The 22,774-nt window shown below is 40.2% G+C and overlaps 1 protein-coding gene across 2 annotated transcripts in view; it reads right to left on the bottom strand.

Annotated features, from left to right (window-relative positions):
- Positions 1–18,104, bottom strand: part of kcnab2a (potassium voltage-gated channel subfamily A regulatory beta subunit 2a) — a 55,942-nt gene extending 37,838 nt beyond the window's left edge. The window contains exons 1-2 of one of the 2 annotated variants that reach the window (XM_061069568.1): positions 18,044–18,104; positions 9,147–9,314 (exon numbers count right to left, since the gene is read on the bottom strand). In XM_061069568.1, coding sequence (XP_060925551.1) covers positions 9,147–9,223 — 77 coding nt within the window. In that variant the 5' untranslated portion in view covers positions 9,224–9,314; positions 18,044–18,104. Of the gene's footprint in view, positions 1–2,787; positions 3,159–9,146; positions 9,315–18,043 lie in introns of those variants that run through there. The other variant, XM_061069567.1, reaches the window with a different exon arrangement.
- Positions 18,105–22,774: the final 4,670 nt, after the last annotated feature.

Genomic DNA, 22,774 nt, shown 5'->3' with positions numbered 1-22,774 from the left:
ATTCAATGGCTGAAAAAGAGAAGTCTGCAATCATGCCTATAATTATTTGTGATCAAAATGTCATCTGATTATTTCATTGATTAATTGTTTTATTCATCAAATACCAGACTACCAGACCGTTTGTCAGATTTTCCCACAACCCCCCCAAAAAATAACATTGGTAACTTATGTTTAAAAACTATGTAGGCGTGTGTGATATGGTTTTGACTGTGGCTGTATCAAATCGTTTTTTTGATATTTGTATGCCCCCTAGTGGCCAAATCTTAGGCAATGCATCCAAGAAGCACTTTTGACTCGTGATAGAAAAGATATTCTGATTTTAGATAATTATATTCATCACACATAAGGTCAATTGTTTTCATTACAAAAATGTGTGTCCACCTGCATATTAAAGCTTTAATGGGCTTTAAAAGGTTGAGAAAACATCAAGGAACAGAGAAACACACCTTTCCATGTACTGTATAAAAGCCTAAGTGGAGGTCATTACCATGACCATTAGTGTTAAGTCACTCAAGAAATCTATATTCCCCTCAACCATTCTCTGTATTGTGTAGCTTGAACAGGAGACGTCAGGCTTCCTGTCTCGCCCTTCTGAACTCAAGCTGGCTCCTTCTCCTGCTGCCGGCCTTGTTCAGTCGGAACGACATGGACACTAGGGAAAGTTCTCCGGTCTCCAAGCGACCTGCTGAATCGTGGTATTTAGTTTCAAGGACAACATAATAAAATAGAGTCATCCTTGACATTAAGTGTCACAATATTTATAACTTTTTTAAAGACAGCAACAGTACTAAGATAAAGGGAAGCTATCAGTGTTACTGATCAGTGTTTGAGCTGTAGTTCAAAGACCAATCTGGTATAAAACATAGTATATTGAAAGGTCTGTGTTGATACGTTTTAAAAAGACATGTCTGTAGAGCAGTGAACAAACAGTGTATGTATAAGATGCTGAGATACATTGCAGAAGAAATGATGCCCTGCCACCCTGAGCACACATGTGAAATAATGATGAGTTTGAGTCAGAGTTTACATGTACTTGCTGACCCAATTGTTGCACTAATTACAGAATTGCGGGCGACACGATACAAGAAACCGTGAATCCTGGCAGGATTTCCTCTGCCAGTTGGACTAATGCTTCTGTGGTAAACCAATACCAATGGTTAAATACAACAACCCGGTGGGTAAACAGCATGAGAAATCACACTTCGATTTTACAATAGCTCTATTAGATCGAACAGAAGGAATAAAACGGTCGAACCACAGATACACACAGTTTTAGTGTTTATCATGTGTAACCTGGACTTGGAGTTACAGGCTCTCTCTGAGGTTTGTAACACATGCACTTTAAACAAGCAAAATTAAACTCCCTTCCTACATGCATGCTCACAAAGCTGCACCCAAACCAGTCACAGGCTACTGAATTAGCTTTACACACCACAGAGATAACTACGGACAAGGTAACATGCCATGATATACAACACTGATGATAGTAAAACTCAGGATCACTGCAGACATGGTAACAGCAGCCGACCGTAACCGCGTTCTAGTCACTGGTCTCAGTCAAAAACAACAGCAGCCATGCCTGTGTGTGTGTGTGGAAAAAAAGCTATCCATGTCCACGACATTAACGACATTGGCTTAACAGGCCTTGTTAGACAGAACAACAGCCGCTCAGCCTGCTGTACGGGCTCAATGGCAACATTACAAAAATATGCCTTGAGCGCTACCAAAAAAACTAATATAAAAGAAAGAATCAATTGTTCTGCCTCCATAGTGAGTTTATTACTTCAGATTTTACCTAAATAATCGTACAAATCATATGCACTTAAATGTTTAGATTTTTTTTAATGAAGCTTTGTGTAATAAAAATATTACCTTGACTATACCCGATAACATTTGTTCAATACGTGTTTCTATGAAAGCCTTGTATCTCCACAAATAGGTCATGAGCTAAGAGAAAGCCTACTTAACAAATCATTTATCAGATAACACAATGAGATTTTAAAGTCTATATTTAATTTTAAAAAACTAAAAACTTAAAAATGTTAACATTTAAAGTTAGTTTTCCTCAATTAAAAAAAAGGTATTTAGTCTTGGCTATCAAATCAAGTACAACATTAAAGTAAACCCAAAAATACTTTGACCAAGCCCTTATTTTTAAACTATGTTACAACAACATGACGGTTACAATATCTATTCTAATAATACTATATGCATATTGTTGGCATCTCCAAGTGCTGTTTATCACATGAAGTAGTTATTTGTTTGTCTGTAAGAGACAGAATTCTCTGTAGAGTAAACCGGAGAGCAGCGCCTAAGAAGGACGACTGTAAACATGATCAAGGGGAAATAGAAAGAGTCTGAGTGAGATTTTAAGGGGCCAGGTAACTCCTTACGGAGCACTCTGTCCTTCCCATGTAGTTGGGCAAATATGTCACCGACCTAGATGATTAAAATAAAACTTGAGCCCCAGTGCCTTTGCATAAGTGCAGTCTGACCAGAGGACAAGATTGTTAATGATACTAACAAAGAGGAAGATAAAAATGTTCCAAACTGCTCTTCTGTGTCTAATGGCAGGATCTGACACCAGAAGTAACATAGTAGTAATTTTTGAGGACAACCATAAAAACACTATCAAAACCTTACTATACGATCGCATGCATCCATTCAGTTGAACCTTGAGTGTCTGACCACCTCCAATCACAAAGCTAACTGACTCACCTGCTGATTTTCAGCTCCACCACTCACCAGAACTATCTGAGTCCCTGTCAAGCTTTGCCCTTCTCTTACCTGTACTTCATGCCTGTCTGATAGGACACACACTCCTCCAGCGCCAGGCCATTCATCTTCAGGAAGTCTTCCATGTTCTTAATCTGAGCAGCAACTCTCTGTTCCCGGATTCTCTGCAGCTCAGCCGGGTCGGTGGGCCTGGCCGGTGGCTGATTCAGCCCCTGGTCTGAGTGGTAGCGGTTAATGCCGCTCCGGATGCTCTCGCTGTATGTCATAGAAAGCATCTTGCCGCTGCCGGTGCTGCTGCTCTTACGAACACCGCTGCTTGGCGCTGGGGGTTTGGGGATCTGCAGGTTTTCAGGAGGACAGTAACTGGACTTGCGCCTGCCAGGAGGCCCCTGGGGGCCACCGGCGAGCCCACCCGCAAACATGCCCCCCGCCCTTTTCTCCTCCTCGGGATGCTGAGACAAACCCGTGCAGTGAAGAATAAAGTAGGGACACGAGCGTCGCAAGGACCTGACAGGGTACAGCCACCTCCTTAAATAGCACCTGCTCCCATAAAAAAAACAGCTCTCCTGCTCAGGGCAGCGCATGGCCATGCATCCTGTAACCAGAGTCGCACATCACAGCCCGGCACCACCCTCCCTTGACAGGTACACAATGACAGGGTTACACTGATAGGGAGAATCCAGGTAACTTGCTGGTGATTAAAGTGCAGGACTAAAGAGGGCACATGCTATCTGCAAAGAGGAGGCATTCACGCATGCACCAAGCATCAGGAGGAGAAATCATCCCTGGAGTAACTCCTAAGACCTGAGTAGACTGAACAGAAGTGCTCAGGAGTAAACTTTCTGAAAGAATTCCACACATAACATAAATCAAGTGTATCTGACAAAAAAGGCACAAACGATTCTCAAAACAACTAAATAACATCCAATTGCTATGTTTTTGGAGGGTCTTTCTTATCTAATGAGAGATAGTGAAAAAAAACAGTTTCTTCCTTAAAAGTTTTTGTTTCAATGATGACGTATTTTCTTGAATCAACACATTCTTGTTTAATTGAGTGGATTCCTCTGTAATTTATCTTTTAAACAGTGTTATTCTCAATACAATCAATGGAGGGCAGCACTGTGTCAGTTCCAATTTCACTTCAAGAAAGTAACACAAAGTCAAAGGCACTGGTGAGCAATGAACACAAAGCCTTTTTCTTGGTAAAGACACTGCACAGTATTGAGACTGGGTTTTTATATTAAAACATTATAAATATATTATACTATGGAACATTGTTCTTTGAATACACATGCAGGCTAAATTAATTATATGAAAAAAAATATATAGAATATAAAAATGGTAAATAAATGGTTGAATCTTAATTGTGTAAAATCTTAAATACAGATTAAGACTAAATTGCAGTATAATGCCTTTCTTTGAAGCATGAATACATATGATTATAATTGTAAAATAATTTTTTTATAAAGAAAGTATCCATCAAATATTAACATATGACATGATAAAGAGTTTCTAGCCTGACAGAAATCTGAAAATACTTTAAATGCCATTATCCCTTGCATTTCAATAAAGAAAATTTAATCTGGGTTCCTAAAAAGCATTAGTCCTTGTTTGGGTCAATGTCAATCCATCACAACGGAGAATAAGACAAAGAAATTTACTGCTGGTTTGAAATATCCTGGAAGGTCTAAAGGTTCGCTGTCTCAGGGAAAACGACTCACAGAGTAACGCTGACATCAAACCTTCCCTTAAACCCAGATTTCAAAGCGGTAATAAAAACAGCATTAAATCTAATATGTATTGTATTAATTAATGTATAGAGACTGTAATTACCAAGAGTCAACATGTTAATGTGGAATTAAAACAAATTAATCCAAACCGATCATGCCATCATTAACTCTCTAAATTTAAATAAGCGTTATACCGAACAGTTGGTTTCCTCACATAGAGACAGAAGATGTAAATAAAGCAGACGTCAAGCTAGGCAGCATGCACGCACACACACACACATACTATCAATGCTCCACCAACCGCTCACTCACACAGAACACACACGTAAACAAGCATACTCCTGATCAGTGAAAACCTTTCCTCAAACTCACCCGATTTCCTCGGGATCGGCTCATGAGCCAGGCCGTGGGGTTCCAGTCTGCTCTTATAAACACACACTGCAGACAGTGATGAAGCGGGTCCACCCAAACTGGGAGTGTCTTACTAGGAAACGTCTAAACCTATTAGTGAATGAGAGAGTGCATCCCTTCCCTCCCCTCACCACTTGGACCATACTCTATGTCCACAACCAACACCTCTCTGCCTCCTCCGCTCCCTGAGAGATCTCATGGTAGAAATCCATTTATGTCATTTAGCAGCCTGTCTTGTTTCTGCTAACCGCAGCAAATAATATCAGCCTTGAATTATTCACCAAAGCTTTTGCGCTAAAAGCCTCTGATTGTTGTTCCACAGGAAAGAATACTAAGAGCTGGACTATAATGAGGGTCTGAGTGTTGTGTGCACACGAAACACACACAGACACACAGTGTCAAGCAAACATACACGATACAGACATACACACAGAGAGAAAAACAAACCACCAAGCATGTGCAAGGACTCTCTAACCAAGGCACTATGAAAACCACACTGGTTAAGCCTGCAGGCCTGCAGCCTCTCGGCAGCAGTGTCCAGGTCAATGTCAAGAATCAGTGGTTCACATTACAATGCATCTGAACACAGAACTGTGCAGCACCTGAATAAGACACTGAAGATATATTTATATATACATGACACTATATTGATGTTATTTTGAACACGGAGGAAAGCTTCCTATGTACTTACAGGAAAGTCCATATTTATCATCATCATCTATAATAATAAAGAAGACCCTAATGGACACTTACTTACTAAATGTTATTCAAATATATGTTATAACAGCATAATTACGGTCACTAAATATATATTAATCAGCCAACCAGCAAATCTGGCATTTAGACAAAATTGCCATCAATGCCAGCGACAGCAGATAACTCCAGAGTGCAGACAAATAAATTACTGTTTTTAGCAAGTTCTATTTTAAAAGTTTCCATTTTTGATTCGCGAGAGCATTTTATGATTTAAAATACAGCACAGATATATGCAAACAAACAGAAACAATGCACATTTTCTATTGTGAAATAATTCATATCCAAACTGGTATACCTCAGTTCTGTAACTCAAGTTGTGACTTTCAGTTGTATAATTTGAACACTAAATATATTTGTTTCAACAAAAATGGTGACATCACCCCTGAAATGAGTGATAATAATGAGCCATTGGCTGCAAGACTTTCTTGTACATGATCTTTTTTCCCCTGATGTATAAAGAGGAGACTGCAGTGGTCAAGCCAACGACCCTCCCTGTCAGGAAAGCACTCAGTCTCCTGAAAACTGTAAAAAGGTTGAACAATAGCCAGAGCCGGAAATACTTCACTAAAAGCATCTTTAGTTCAGTAGCATAAAGGCCAGTGTGAACTGGCTGTAGACCACAGTCACTGTTACAAAACAGTAAAGACTATTGACTCATGACTCTCTAAAACTCTATGACTCATTCTGGAGAAAAATGCAACAAGAAACAAAGTGAAAAAATATGTAAACAATATGACCTATAATGATCATTGTGGAGTGAAAGCAGAGGGAGGACTTGAATTCCATCATAGTGGGATAAAACGTTGGGAGTTTATTTGCAACCTGGTGAGGGTCTGACAGCCGTTATGTTTGCTGCACTAAAGTTTGTGTGTGTTACGACATGTGACGATAACCCAGCATCAGTCTGTGAGGCTGTTAGACATACACAGATAAGGGGCTTAATCGATCCTGCTGTACGTAGGCCAGGGGAGCCGCTTGTGGGACGGTTTGTGCTTTAAATGGAAAGAAATGTGCAAGACGCCAAGATAAAAATCCAATAGTGAGCTCATTACAAGCAGATCCACACAGTCAGGTCCTTTTAGAACTGGATCAGCAAAATAAGGCCTGATATGAGACCATAAAACCTGATCCTACTATAAAGCAGAGGAACGACTGACCACCTGAAAGCCCCCTACTGCAGGAGTGAGTACCAGCTCTCGCAGGAGAACATGATCACATCCCTGACCATTATCACAATCATCTCCCAGGCCTTATGGACCAGACACATCATGGTGAACTAACAAGAGGTAAAATAAATGATGCACTTGAATTACTGAATTATGAATGACCATCTGCTTAATCATGAAACATTTTTAAAAAGTGCCTCGATATCAGTTCAGTAAAGAAGCACTGCAGACTGCGGTGGATGTCTCAAATGTCACTGCTGAAAAAACTGAAATATAGGGGAAAATTTAAAACAAAAACTCAGACAGTTACTGTCGAATCACAGGTTTTGTGAGCAGCCTTGCAACAAAATCCATCATACCCCCTATCAGGTTTAGGCTGGATAGTGCATTGCCAGCTAAATAGTAGATGATAAGTGTTATCTATGCTGCAGAGGTTTACTAATGGATGTAAGGTTTTATATGACGGAACAGAGCGTCTCTATGGCAAGGTTATAACAGTCAAATAAAACTAGTACAAAATGTTATGAGTGTATCATATACAAATGAAAAGAGTAAACACCTCACACACATACACACAAATAACCACCCTGCACTTCAACAACAAACCGGCTGATATAGAGACAGACAAGTACCTGTAGAACTGCAGCTGTCGTTTGGGGCTCCCATAACGAGCGCTGAAGATGTCAGATGGAAGGAGGAAAAAAGGTAAGATTCAGTTAATAAAGACAGGAAAGGGAAGAGGTTAGCAGTGGTGGGAATGAGGATGCAGACGGACAGCATCAAATATGGAAGAGTAAAGTAGGAGGAAAGAGATGAACTGCATTAGAAGTTAAAAGAGCTGTTAATTGTGCAGACTTAAAAACAAAAGAAAATGGTTTTGTCTGCATCTAAATTACATCCAGTTACCTGATCTCACTGTTTCTACTTATCTCAGAATAATCTTGAGCTTAAAAATGTTGATATGAATTATAAGATCAGTATCTTCTTTGAATGACAATCACAACTTCATATTCATCTCAACTCTTGAAATGAAGTGTATCCCACACACATTATACGATGACCAGCAATACAAACTGCAAAACTGGTATAAGGAATTGGTGTATGGCAGTATAACTGGCTGTGATAGAATGTCTCAACGCAACAGATCTCCCAGTAAAGGGGAAATGAAAGAATTAAAACACACAATATTTCAACAGCTGTCAAACTGCTTTAATAAAAGTGTCACAAAACCTAAAGCTGACCGCCATGGTGCCCAATCTGGACAACCTGGAGTAATGTGTAACACAGGCATGAAGTAGCTTGAGGATTGGAACAGATGCTTTCCAATGATACAAGCGGATGAATCTCTGGTGCCACATGCTGGAGAATTATGAAAGTGCAAGGTAAAATGTACAAATTAGCAATGGCTGCCCAATCTGCTGTTCACTTAATGTGTTAGCACTGTAAAATACACTCAGGCCACACCAAAAAGATCTGAGTCTTCATTAGAAGTACAGGGAGGTAGGATACAAATTAGGCAGGTAATGATTAAAATTCCAGGACATAAAAATGTCCCCAATTTCTTCTCCATGAGCTGATATTAGTGTGTGTGTGTGTGTGTGTGTATTTTAATTCAACCCGGTTAAAACTGCAGTTTTCTATTCTTGGAAATCACTTTCTCTTTGCCACCACAAAACATCAGTTGCGCTGTACTTCCACTGGCAAGTACCTTTTTTAGTACAGCCAAGAAGAAATGATTTCTGATGCCAAATCTAGATAAAATGTCATCAACTTGGAAGTTTTTTCATGAATAAAATATCAACGTTTACAATTATGCAAGCCTTTAGATTTGAGCTATTCAAAGGAAGAGATTATTGTGTATTCCTAGATTTGTGTTCATTTTCAGTTGTGACTGACCTTAACAAAAGAAGTTCTATGTCATTCGTTCTCTTTAAATCAGTACTCTGAAAATGTATTTTTTTATTTATACTGGGTGGCTGAACAGAACCAAATTAAACATTTCAAATGTAATTGCTGCATGGATTTATTTAGGTAATAATGGACGTAAACATAACAAAGGGTACACACTAGAGTTTCTGCTCCAGGTTTCAAAGTCTTCGTTCAGCAAAGAACAAACCACGTATTGACTTCTTCTCGCCACAAAAAAGGTTACAGGGCAGAAGCAACCAGCTTCACAAAGTGCAGCAGCCAATTAACTGCTGCAAATAATTAACAGTAGATACTTTGGATTAAATGTTGAGGAAAAAGGTTTCTTAAACCTTAATAACTGGCATATGGGTGCACATGTACAAGGAGATTTACTGAATTGTTTCATGTCTACGCATATAGCATGTGTCCATCGACTCACCTGTAGATCATGCCCGGTGAGCCAGTCTGTCGGAGGGAGAGGCGAGCAGGGGAGTCTGTGGTAGATTCAGGATACATGGAGGCAGGAGGGAGGGGCAGTGGCCAGCCTGCCAGGGACGGTGTTCTTTGAATGGGACCACAGGGTAATGCCTGTCACTGAGCAGAGCCTCTGGAAATGACAGAGAGAGACAGACACATGTATGTCAGATAGTGATGGGATTCTTATTTCTGCAACAATATAACCTGCACGTAACCTTGGTCCCGCAGTTGCAGCTGGTCAACTCAAATACTGGGTTAGTCATGTCATCTGAAAACATTGAATGTGTTGCTATAATGCTTCGTGGATCTGTCTGGCACTTAGATCTGGCAAGTACGCTCAGTGATTTAACCCAGGATTTCTAATTAGTAACAGATTACTATTATGTTGTGGACTGGACAAAACACACAAGATGGTGTCGACTGCCCCTCCCCATGAGAATATAAAGCATATTTGATGATCAGCACGTCCCAGACAAGGTCAGGAGTCTGAGAGGTTAATTAAACAACAGCGCACCAACGCTCCCACAACAGGGGGGGGGGGAGACAGAGAGAGAGAGACCCAGCCTGTTGGTCAGGAGCCACTCTGTAATTATGAGGATGTCAAGATCCTTCTAAGTAAAAGGTCGTGCAAGTGTAATACAGGGAGTAGTGGTGATAAATTGCAGCCAATAGAAGTTGCTGACAGCCAACATTTCCACTGTTGCAGGATGGTAGGTAAGGGAACTAAAACATGATCAAAAATGTCACTTTGATTTTGGTTTTATTTACTTGATATTGCTGAACTGCACTCAAACATACAACAATATTAGGTAAAGCAAAATAGCAGTCAAGGAAAGACATGTAGGTGAGTTTATCACCTCCGCCGAGTGGTTTGATTTTCAGCTGCTATTTGTTAGTTAGCAGGATAACAGAAAAGCTACTCAAGCAATTTCCATTAACTTTTGTGGAGGGGTGGTGCACAACACAAGACATTTATTTTGATTAGTGAGTTTGTTAGGCCTTGGTGAATATGGTCTCCACTGAGTCCCATCCTAGTTTGACATCATTTCTCCTTTTTCATGGTGCTGCTACATTCCTCCACCACTAGATGGAGTGATGTTCTCATTCTGCGGACATGAGCTGAATGAATAAACCAGCGAACCAACAGAACCTCTATAGTTTACAGCTGCGAGTTTAACATCTTTAGAGGCCTATGAATACCGGTCTGGATTGATCTGAACAACAAGCTATTCAGAGAGAATGATAAAAAAAATCCAGGCAGAAACAATGCACCACATATGCATATTAGGATCTTTATCCTCCTTCATCATTCCAATGGCTAATGTACACTGTGTGTACAAGACTGCAAACCATGGCCAATGCACTGCTTAAAGCGATTCTATGAATAATTCAAAGTGTCTGCCCAAGAAGCAGGCCACTGCTGTAAAGAGGGCAGCAGCTGGAAGCTGGGCATCAATGAGGGTTGGGTGGGTGGTTAAGGATACACAGATCAGATGCCTTTGTGACAAGTAAAATAGCTCATCCAGGCATTTCAAGTCCGCACCAAGGCCTGGGAGAGGGACCAGCCGCACTGCTGATGTTCTAGTCCACTTTACTGAAGTGGATCAAATAAAATGAGATCAGCGGCAAGCACGTCACCTCTGTCACCCTCACAAAGCTGAGAGTTGAGCAGTCCGTGCTACCCTATTTAAGCAGCAGCTGCACTCACGTGAGTCACTACTCATGGCAGACATCGTAGTGATAATGTGAAGGTGACTTTCTCCCTCCATCAATTTCCCAGACAGCCAGTTAGTAGTCCCCTGTTTCCAAGGACTCATTTAACACTCGCTGCCTTTTCATTTCACTTAGGCTGTGATGGGTCACAGATCATCCCTGCTCATCAGGTGAAGATGGTGGCATGACCCTGGTGGGGAAGACATGGCAGTAGATCTACTACACAGCACGGCAAAGTTCTCCTGGATCATTTGTTACTGGTGGGGATTTTTTAAAAATGGTGGATTGTATAGTGGGCTATGAAAGTAACTGTCGTAAAGAAAGGGCTTCTTACGATATATTGCTCTTAGAATTTAGGATATTTTTAGGCAAATTATCAATTAAGACATTAAGAAATTACATGTTCAACATATTATGTGCAGTTGGCAAAGGCTAGGAAACTGTATAAGGGAATAGTCTTAGTATGAACAAATATAGCTTGTGAGAACCTGTCCTTACAATACTGCAATAAATGCCGTGTTAGGAAGATGCTTGAATCATGAGTACAATACATCATTGAAAAAGACAGTTTACTGCAAGTCTTGCAGCACAAAACTACAATCAACTGTGAAGCACAACCTGACCCATCCAATGAGCACATGGAGGTATACTGTAAATTAGGAAAGCTACCACATGGGGCCTCTTGCTCCAGTAACTACTTTAGTCTCAGCAGTGTGATATAGCAAGTGATCAGTTGTTTTATCCTATTTAGATGCAGCACAAAAGTGTTTACACGTGATCACTGACCGGATCACGGAGTGTAGCATTTTGTAGAGCAATGCAGCAGTCTCACAGAGCCTGTAGTGAACTGCAGTTTGACGCTGCTGCTGACTGCAGCAATGCGGTACATTACAGACTCATCCTGGCTCAAGTTAGAGGGCTCAGATTTACTGCACTAATGGGCCAAGGTGCACTTTGCAGATTAAAACTGCAGACGGAGAAAGAGAAGGAAGAAAGTACAAAGAAAATCTGGGAGAACATTTTTAATATTCGAATACAAGCTGCCTTTGTCAAACCACTCAGGTCTGGATTTAAAAACTAAAAGCCATGTGACAATCGAAAAGGAAAACGATGGCTGTTGCTACAATATTAGTTTTGCATATCCAAATTTCTTCAAACTGTCATCTGCTCCTTTCTTTCAAGATGAGGAATATATTAGTCTTTGCCGGATGAGCCTTGAAAATCAACTTCCTGGTTTGCATCTACTCATCTCACTAGTATCCTGTAGCAAAATGCCCACTCCAGTGCAACGACAGCCCCTTGCGTTTTTGATGCAGTGTTTTGTTGATCTGACCTCGGCCTGAAGCATCAAGACTACATGTCATTTCAAATTATTTCACTGCAATACCCCACGCAGGTATGTGCACTGTTCATTTTAGTTATCTAAAAATAAAAAAAAGAGAGAAACACAGGATCTGTATTTTGTTGCCCAATCTCCAAATCTCTGTCTATGATGCAAATCCTGTGTTGAGCTTTTAAACTTTTTAAACATGCCATACATGGAAATCCAGGGAAACTGATATAAATAGCACTCCAGTGAAAACATCCTGATTGATCAACTTCGTATAATAATGTCACAGAAATATTCCAAAATTGTATGCCAATTGGTAAAAATTTGCAAAAAGTATCACAATATAATGCACAACATTATATCAAATACAGGATGGGGAGACACTAACAGTTACCAAAAATACTTGTTCACATTATATACTTATACACTTATCCAGAGCTAGCTAAAATGTCAGCAGCAGTCTACCAATATTTCACAGTGGATAGTCCCATAAGTACAATGACAACACATTTATTTTATGCACTGTTATCAAATCAGTTTTTGTAATTCCTATTGGGAACGGAAATGTTATATTATATATTGTATACAAAATCAACCATAGACTTATTTCATTACAACTGGACAGAGGCAGTTGTCAGATAAAAGGCTGGATGGACTGGGAAAGATATATCTCCATAGCCTCTGATAGCTAACCTCATACATTGTCTCTTAGAGACAAAAATGAAAAAAAAATGAGTCACAAAAGGCAGTTCTCCATGCTCGCTATCCACAAATCCACCTACACCCAGCCTGAGTGAATATCCTCTTGAGACGAGGCTTACGTGAGCACGCCAAGCAGGCAGGCAGTCAGTGCTGGCCTGGAAAGCACAGCACGGTGTTGTGTAGTATGTTGGCAGCTGCAGAAAACACACACGGATCCAAGCAGATGGCTGCGGAAGAGGGAGACGGGCTAACAGACGAGAACTGCCGGGGATATCCTACATGGGAGTTCAGTCAGGCAGAGAAAGAAAGAGAAAGCTAACCGTGTTCTCCATCCGGCTACAAAGAGGATTCTGACGGAATCTCCTCTTCTTCTTCTAATTCTTCAGTAGCATTCATCAGAGGACGCAACTCAAAAGCATGTGAAGATGTGAATCCATGTCAGTGCATCTTCTTTACTCTCTCATCATCAGCCCGACAGTTTAGGCTTTTATAAATGGCCTCCCTCTCTGTTAAGCTGTGGAGGGCCCTTGATTACAGAGGCAGTTGCAGGTCACTGGCTGCCAGCAGAGAAAAATAACTAAGGGCAATTTACATAAATAGCCTATTTATACAGCAAAGTTCTGATATAAATCCTCCTCCCCCAGTTAAAAGAAGTTAAAAGCGCAACTGAGAGCTCTGCTGTCAGAAATCATTAAATTCTAGGGCAGCTGCAGCTGTTTTACATAGAGGTTTACCACATGTTATAATCAAACTTTAAGCCATGGACATCATCAGCAGCTGTCAGTGAGCCTGCATAGATTAGAGTTCAAGGTCGAATAAGGTCTAATACAAGGCATTATACACTTAAGAACCAATAGGATTACATTATTGCTTTTTACTTTATTGTATCAAGCTCTTGTCTTTAATGGAGTTGCTGTCTGTGCAAGCAAATGCAATGACCATTGACTGAATATAGAGATGGATGAATTGTCTCCATTTCCTCCCACTATCCAGAAATGAAGACAAAATATTCAGGATACAAACACAGCCATCTTGGTCATTTGGAGTCAAAGTATGCATAGCAGTGATTGGGGGATGGAGCTGCAGTAGCGAGGTCCTGCCAATACACGTGCTTGACCAATTTCTTCTAGTCGGTCACAGCTGCAAATCATGATGTTGCAGCCCTTTTATATAGCACCAAATATCTAATTCCAACTGAGCTGAAAATAAACACTTGGGCCATTCATCAGTTTAATTAAGTTCCTAACAGGACGGAAACCATCTATGAGGACATTTTATTTGACGTGTACTTTGAACTTTTATCATGTCCTATCTATATGACCAACACAGCAGCCAGGTAGTGGTAGCGTTTATGTAGTGATCAAGAGTGTTTGGATTCACTTTTGGGGAGCCATCATGTCTTGTCCGTCTTCATATACAGACAATTGTAATGACTCATCACCCCAACAAAGTGTTGTCAGGTGTAGCTTGTTCTTATATTTGGTATGTGTCGAAAAACCAGACGCATTATAAAGCTATTTGTCAGATAATGCTACATTAACAAATTTCACTACATTTCAAACTGTCCAATAATTCTAGATGTTTCTCAAGAAATGTGGCAGAAACATGAACAATCCTTTTACCTTTGTGTGTGAAGAATTAAGTCCAGTTAAACTACCTGGTTAGTATACGCTATTAGATGTATGGCCCCATGCAGGTTGCCTGCATCACTGACATCATGAAGATGAATCAGCACTCTATGTCCTAGCGCAACATTATGTGCTGTGCTATACCTTATGTATATTGTGCTGATTTATAGTCAGTGCCTAACATTAGAATATGCTGCTACAGAAGCCGTGAGAGATATATCATCCACTACAAACACAAGTCAAGACAAATACAAAAGGAGTGGAATTTTACAAGCTAGTTCGCAAGTACTGTATAGACTGAACTGCGAACATGGGCCTGTGAAGCTAAAATGAAGCCTTTGTCAGCACTGCAGAGAACACACTGCAGTGAACCACACTGCAGTAGAAATATGACTAACAGAGACAAGTGTGATGTTACTGTCCTGTTCCGGCTTCACACTTCTGCACTTAGTTTGTGGTATTTAAACGGCAAGGGTCCATCAAGAGTGGACGAGGACTGAGAAGCTGTATGTAGGATCCTGGTGTTAGACTGATCTTTTTACCATATGATAAAACCAGTTGACCTAGGTTTTTGCTTTCAGACCACACCCCACGTGCACTTCAAAACATCCTTATGCAATATGTCCTGAGCTGAGTCCTTACCTCTCCTGGCTGGTTCAACTGCCTGTTTAAATCACAACTGCAAGCAACTGCATCAGAAATGTAAGATTAACAAAACATGGCAATATACCAAAACGTAGGGAGAAAACAATTTTTCTATGCAAGTATTTGACCTAACAGCTAACAGTAAACATCTTTTCAACATTTGTAATTAACCGAAGAACATTTTTGTCCATAGCTTTGTTGCTAGGCGATGGCTGCAGCTTATATTCACAGTACTGATACAGTACAGCAGATTCTAAACAAAAGACTTAATCTTAACTTCAGCAGCTTGAATATTTATTTTCACAATGTTTTGTGTCACAATTAACTCACAAGGTTTTCCTATGCATCATCGTAATGTCTCCAAATCCAAGCCATTGATATCTTGAGTATTTTATTTTCCTGCCACACAGAATAAATTCTGCTCCCTCAGGACGATACAATGCTACTCTAACAGATGCGGTTTCTCACTGACAGGGAAAACATTGTGAGCCTGGTCCAGAGTTCCTAATGAAATCTGGCGCAAATGCAGCAAGTGGCTGGCGGCTCTGAAACAGTGTCTGAGTGCCCCTGGGAGAGGCAGGCGGCAGCTACTAGAAACTAACACATGCCTTCAGAGGAGCAGGTGAGCAAAAAAACTGTTGGGGAGGGCTGCATTGCCCATTCTATATTATCTGGCAGGAAAGAAAGCAGAAGAGAAAACCGCAGTACACATCGAGGGGGAAAAGCTGAGTAGGCACTAGAGAGCAGGCTGGTCTAAGGAGGCCCTGTGGTGCAAAACAGCATTGCATCACCTCTGCTATGTCTCTCTCAGACCTGCAGTGTTGTCTTCTCAAGCTACTTTCACATGGCTTTCACTAAATAAAGTAAAGCTTGAAAACATCATACTTGATAACATGGTTAAAATGTGGCATACATTTTATATTTAATTCCACAGTTTCACACACAAATCTGCATTTCCATATCTCGGACAAAATGCAAAAATACTTTTTGCACAATTTTCACTAGTTCTGCGTTAAAACATGGGGACAGACTGTCGATCACAAAACATCTTAATAAAAATATATGCTTTTATTTGACAACATAACAAAAAACTACTAACCATGTGTTAAATAAAGATTCTACAGTAGGTCTGTTTCTTGATGTAGGAAACCAAAGATGAAACCTGTGACCTTTAAGTAATTGGATGGTCTCTGTACATCACCACACTGACACTTTACTGTTACAAGATGTGCTTTTCTTATTCCGCTGTGTGTCATCCTAACCACTGCAAGGTCACTTAAGAACTGAAAAATGTAACAGGGGCTGGCATTGTCTTGCACTTACTTTTACATCTTGTACTGCTGTGAATGTGCTTTCACACATCTCACTTAAAGTCCTAGCACAGTGTTGGTTGATCAGCGCACAATAAGAAAAGCACCCCCCGTCTTCACTCGCATGCAGGCTAGCTTCTATTTATCACCATCATTCCATGTTTTGTTACTCAGCTTCTTGAACCCCCAGTGCCTGGGGGTTCAAGAAGCTGAGTTTGTGATCACAACATCCTAAGGCTGGAAATCCTCCTCCCTCTCTCATTAGCTTCGTTTTCCGTGTCTACCAATAATGTGATCTATGTGTTTTCTATTAAAGAACAAATATCCATCAATCCATTATATATACAGCTTACCCTTGGCTGGAGCCAATCCTATCTGGCATAGGGCCAGAGGCAGGGCACGCTTACCTATATTAAAACATATGGTCAATTTAGAGTCTGCCATTATCCTAATCCCAATCTGCTTGTCTTCAGACTGTGGGTATATGATTACAGGCAATGCAACACAAGACAAGAGATTCAGGCAACAACTTGACATGTTTCCCATTATAGTGCTCACTCAAACATGTTATCAATGTAATAAAAAATAAATAGTATGGTAAGCCTGATTAATTTTTTAAACCATATTCATTAATGAAATGAGAATATTTTATGAGGTTGGAATTCAAATATTCACCAAAACATTTAGATGACATTTAAGAAATGTCAAACCTTCAAAAGAGTGCCTCTCTCTCCAATCCAAACAAGAGTAATCAGTATAAAGCAAGAATACAGACACACACAAACCAGTAAAGTACACATCAAATTCATGTTATTTTAAATTAGAATAATCATACAAATAGAATAAGCCATACTTAAAACAAGCAGATAATCTTCTTACCCTCTACCCTGAGAGCTGCCCAGGATTTTATGGTCACTACAGTTCGTCTATCTGCATAGATTATTTAGTGTTTAGAGTATAAAATAATTCTGTAATTCAGTGGCAGTGATGACATATTAATCCCTTCATATCCATATCTCGTTAACAGAATGCTTGGCGGTGTCTGAGATGAGATACTAAACTAAATTTCTGTCCAAGAAACAAATACAATTTCAAGAAACCCAAGATATCAAAAAGCATGACCTTACTACCTGGTAGTTGTATTTGTTGCAAATGGACAGACAGATACTGATCATTTTATAACCTCAGATTATATGTTGGGGAGACATCATCAATTCAATCTAATTGAAATTTGATAGCTGCAGAAACATTTACAATTCATCTGAATCTGCAAATGTAGTTAAAAATGAGCAATATCATTTTCCTGGAGCAGTCTCTGAAACTGAACAACCTCTTAATTCACCTCTTAATGGCTGAGGAACAGCTCTGCTCTCAAAATATAAAATCATCACAGATGCATGGAAGGACGGACATACCGATCACTATAACCCCCTGCACCCAGGGTAATAACAAAATTGGCCATTTTAAGTACTTGTATTCGACAGACATGTGACAACATATTGAAAAGCAAAACAATATAAAGAGCTCCAACCTGAGGTAATGAATTCATTCCCCTCAAAAGAACTGCCGCTGTCCACTGTGCTGCAGCCTCCCGTACATAAACTGTCAATGTTTCACAGGATTAAAGGGAAGAATTGTGACAAACTGCCAAATTACACATGCAGTATAAACACCCACAAACTTCCCTCACACAGACCATGCTACTTTGCCCACTCAGAGTAAAAGTAGTGACAAGGATGACCAACACACTCAGTCACATTAAGCACATACTGCACATGTTAATAAAAGCACGCACATTCATTGTTGGGGAAAATCTGAACTATTTACAAACAGGAAGCTGTTTGTGCAAATCACGTGAAGATGTTATAATGATAGTAAGTCAGTGAAAGCTCTTTCAGGTTGCCTCTCCTAATAACTAAATGTAAAGGATCCTTGTCGACAAAACTTTGCTTGCGTATCCCAGAGCCTCAGTCAAGGTCGTTTCCAAATTCCAAAAGATTACTTGTGATGAGAAAACCAGATTTATTGCTCCTATGTTAAGGGATGTGGATTAGTTTTGGGGGCATTTCCAAATGGCACGCAAACAAAGGATTGATGCCACGTCTATTTGGCAGAAAGATAAGACCATTCAGGTTCAGCTGGGGTCCATACTGTGCCTTTAAAATAGCTGGAGATTTGTGAAGCACAGACAATCTGCCTGTCTGACATAGTATGTGTGATTCACACGGACTTTAAATGCCAGCTGAGGGAGGTTGCAGCCTTTACTATGGTTTTCAGCTGAGAGATGGTGAGGGGACTGCAGCATTACGTCCTCCTTTAGCCATCATTGTAGCCCAGACATTATGAAGATCCTCCTGTATATAAAGCATGGAGTGCACAGGCCTCAATCCTTATGATCACATATATGTGTGCAGAACTGACTTACTCACAGATGACTTGGCAGGGTCACTTTTCACACACACAAATACCACCTCAGGACACTAGTGCAGCTGCTCTCTTGAAGCAGAAACTGCTCTTTGTCGTGTCTCCAGAGCGAAACCTCATTCACTTATCTTTCTTGACTCCAGAGTGTATTGCAACTAATTGCTTGATAAAGTTACTCTATAACTGAAGAGGCCTAATGCAAATGCTAAACTGCTGGATTTTTAACTGCTTGTTCCTGCCTTGTTTTTGCTGCGTGCTGTGAAAGCATAGAATTGCATAATCTGTGAATGAACACAAGAGCAGCAGTGCAGCCAGCATATAGTAAAATATACAGAGCCCCCAATCAAAAGTAGGACAAACTAAATGGCTACATGTAAGGGCCAACACAAAGACTGTATGGTAGTGTATGGATGCATCTAAGCGTGTTTGACATAAAAGCTATTTGAGTTTCTATGGGAAGAGGGAAGGAAGACTGACACCGATTGTCAATCTCCCCGTCTCTCTTTCTGTTCAAACACAAACACACTCACATTACATCAGACGACACACAAACCCTTGCTGCATGCGTGGTCGAGCATGAGAATAGTACCAGGTTTCCTGAGGCATAAAGGGTTAACGTCATGCTGTTTATTCATGACATGTATATGCTGTTGGCCTGCCCATAGTCTGTGTCACAGAAAATCACTGTAGAATCGGTGTAGAAGCGTTTGTTTACTGACTGATTCCTGCTTCCCTCAGGCAACAGCAGCTACTCTCTGAGAAGAGAGGGCCTATATGTGTGTAAAGGCAGCCGCACTTGTTTTGATCCTGTGTGTCAGCGCAATGTGTCCAGGTGTTACGTGAGTCAACGAGCCATCTGTACTGTTATATTAACCTTCGTAAACTGTGAGGCTAACAGCAGGCAATGTGTAGGACTGCGAAGTTGGGATATACTGTGAGCCGCAGCACTGTGCCATCGACTGTGTGTTGGCTTGAGTTGAGTTGTTACTTTTATTTTTTCTTCTCAGGAATCCATGTGTTTACAGCCTATTGCTACCAAATATTTTTGTATCTTATGTTTGTTGGTTATTTTCCCCTTCATTTCAGATCATATTCCTGCTCTAACATGTAGGGCGGTAAAAGTTTGGGTTTATTGTGGTGATATTTACACTAGTAGTAAAACTGAAAGGATTATAGTGGCCTCAAAACACCAGCAGAGCTGATGGGATCCGAGTAAAGTAGTGCCGGATCAAGCCTGCATGTGGAAGCTCACACTCGCAAGTGATTGGGTTTTTAATGGGGGGAGGACAGGTGCTGAAACATTAAAGCAAGTAAGGACCCAAATTAAAGTATGAACCTGAAAATGAGCATATGTCCCCTTTCATATCAACATTGTGTCTGTTTCTGTCTCTGGTCAACAGTCTCTCTGCCTCCTAAAGTGCTGTCCATCTGTCTTTCAACCTGTTTTACTGTAAGTAGACCATCCCTGTAAAATATCACTCTGCCTTCTCAGTCACTTCAGAATAATGTACCTTATTATACAGTTTTTGTTTAAGTATTCTCATACAATATCCTCCTCTTCACTTAAGCTTTTCCCTGGCTTGTGATCTCGAAAGATTGAGTGTAATCTACCATATTGGTCTCGATCTTATGCAAGTAAGTTAATCACAGTGTAAATGCAATTTGTATAATGAAAAGGCACATATTCCTATTTACACAAACAGCATTGTTAGAACAAATGTTGCATGTCAGTAATAAATGGAAACAGCCTCTGCTAGTTTGCACAACGCAATAAATTACTAACTTTATAATTTATTGATATGCAACTAAGCATTGAAACTAAGTTGTAAATGTAAAACTACTCTATTCTGCAAAAAACAACTAAATCAAATAATGGTTCTCTTGCCTTTTTAAACACACATTTTTTTTAGCTATAGGTGCTGTGGTGAACCCTGTTTAACCTGAAATCTGCCGTCGAGGTGTTTACTAATTACAGAACAAAATAGTAGCAAAATGAGTGAGGTCAGAGTTATGGTATCTCCTGTGAATCTTCACTGCTTCTAAGTTGAATTCACACTGCAAACATATCACGAGACAGATGTTACTGCCAGGTTGGAACTTTCACTCAAACACAATCTGATCAGAAACTAGAAACATTTGAACGACACAGTTTTTAGATCACAAGCAGCTCGTCTCCAAACGAGGTCAGCCAGTGATCTAAAAAGTTTAAACCACAGGGGTGTCACCGGGGCTCAGAAGCCAAACCTATATTTGTCCTCATCGACAAAACCACAGTATGTGATTTCATATTTGTGCTCAACATGTGTTTCTATAAATAATGCAACTTTGCTAATGCGTGCATAATCTTATTACTTGAGATTTGTGCCCACTCATTTCATCCTTGTCATGTGTGAGAATTAACAGCCTTAGTTTCCTCTCAACCTCAATTATTTACTCTTTTTGGGCAATCAAATGTAGCCAGTAGCTGGACCAGCCCTCAAGCGCTATGGATAGCTTTAGGACCAGGAGAGGAACAGACATAGCCTGAGCCAGGGCGAGGGATATATGAACAGGCAGCGCCACCATCCAAAGCATCTGCTTTTCAACACTTTCCCTAATGTCCCCAAAGACTGAGAAGCAGAGAACAACCACACAACGCTAATTTGTGCATCACACTGAACTAAACCAAAGTGGGTTAGCCTAAGGTGCATCGTGTTAGCATGAAACAAACAGCTAACAGACACTATGGGTGCAAGGCAGTGTTTAGTATGCTAAGCACTAAGCAGGCAATGCAGCGTTAGGGTTTTACTTATTTAAGAGACAAAAAAATCTATTCTCAGGCTTCATACAGACACTTTCTAATCAATCTCACATATTTCCACCAAATACAGACATGACCCTGCTACCTAAGCCATCACAAATACCACGGTTTCTCATAAATCACATACACAGCCTGGGCTCAATCACTATTCACATGGAATATTGTTGCTACAATTCATATGGACTGTAATGCAGTGTATCATGATTATCCTGGTTTGAGCTTTGTCCTACATTCACAAATACCATCTGACAGAAAAACAATGCTTAAACACGGCTAACATCGCATCATGAATCATGTAGATCACACTGAATCTGAGTAGGATAGGCTCCATGTCAACAGTGACCCCTTTGATCTAAAAGCAGCTGAAAATACTTGCTGCGCTATTTTGGCCTGTGATGTTTGTGGTTTGTTCTTAGAAGGCAACATTCCGACAATAGGTCACTCCTCCTCACTTACATGTGACAGATTTCCTTAAGGAGCTTAAAAATCTCACAGCTGTCTTTAGCAGAGGCAGGTCACCTCCAACACCCTTTATGAAATTAAGCATTCAGACGAAATGAACAGGGGCAATATTTTACAGCCAATGAGTTTAGGCTTTCGTCAAGTGAATACAATGATCAAGAAGCAGAAAATCAAAACAAAAAATCAACACAATAATACCAACATATAGTGACTGATGTGATTGAATCAGGGTTCAACCAAGTCAGGTGATACATTTTCCTCTGTCATCAGTTTATCCATGTAATGGGACCATTTGGGGTATTTGTGTGCTGAAACTAAGCACTTATTCTAATCACACTTAACGCTGTACATTGCTCTTTTAATTAACCAACCAACACATTATCAAGCTTTTTGAGGGAATATTTCTAGAGTAATTGTCCCCATTACAGGGATTTATGAAGTGCAAAGGTCACACAGTATACACAACACCTGATACAGAGCAAGGGCATGATAGGACAAAATAATACAAAGGTTTTTTTTTTAATTCAGTGGGGCAGTGCACTGCTGCTTACTTTTGTTGCATTGGTCTAGAATGTT

The sequence above is a fragment of the Limanda limanda genome, chromosome 4, assembly GCF_963576545.1.
Source record: "Limanda limanda chromosome 4, fLimLim1.1, whole genome shotgun sequence".
In the NCBI taxonomy this organism is placed as follows: domain Eukaryota; kingdom Metazoa; phylum Chordata; class Actinopteri; order Pleuronectiformes; family Pleuronectidae; genus Limanda; species Limanda limanda.
This window is presented reverse-complemented; position numbering and strand designations above follow the sequence as displayed.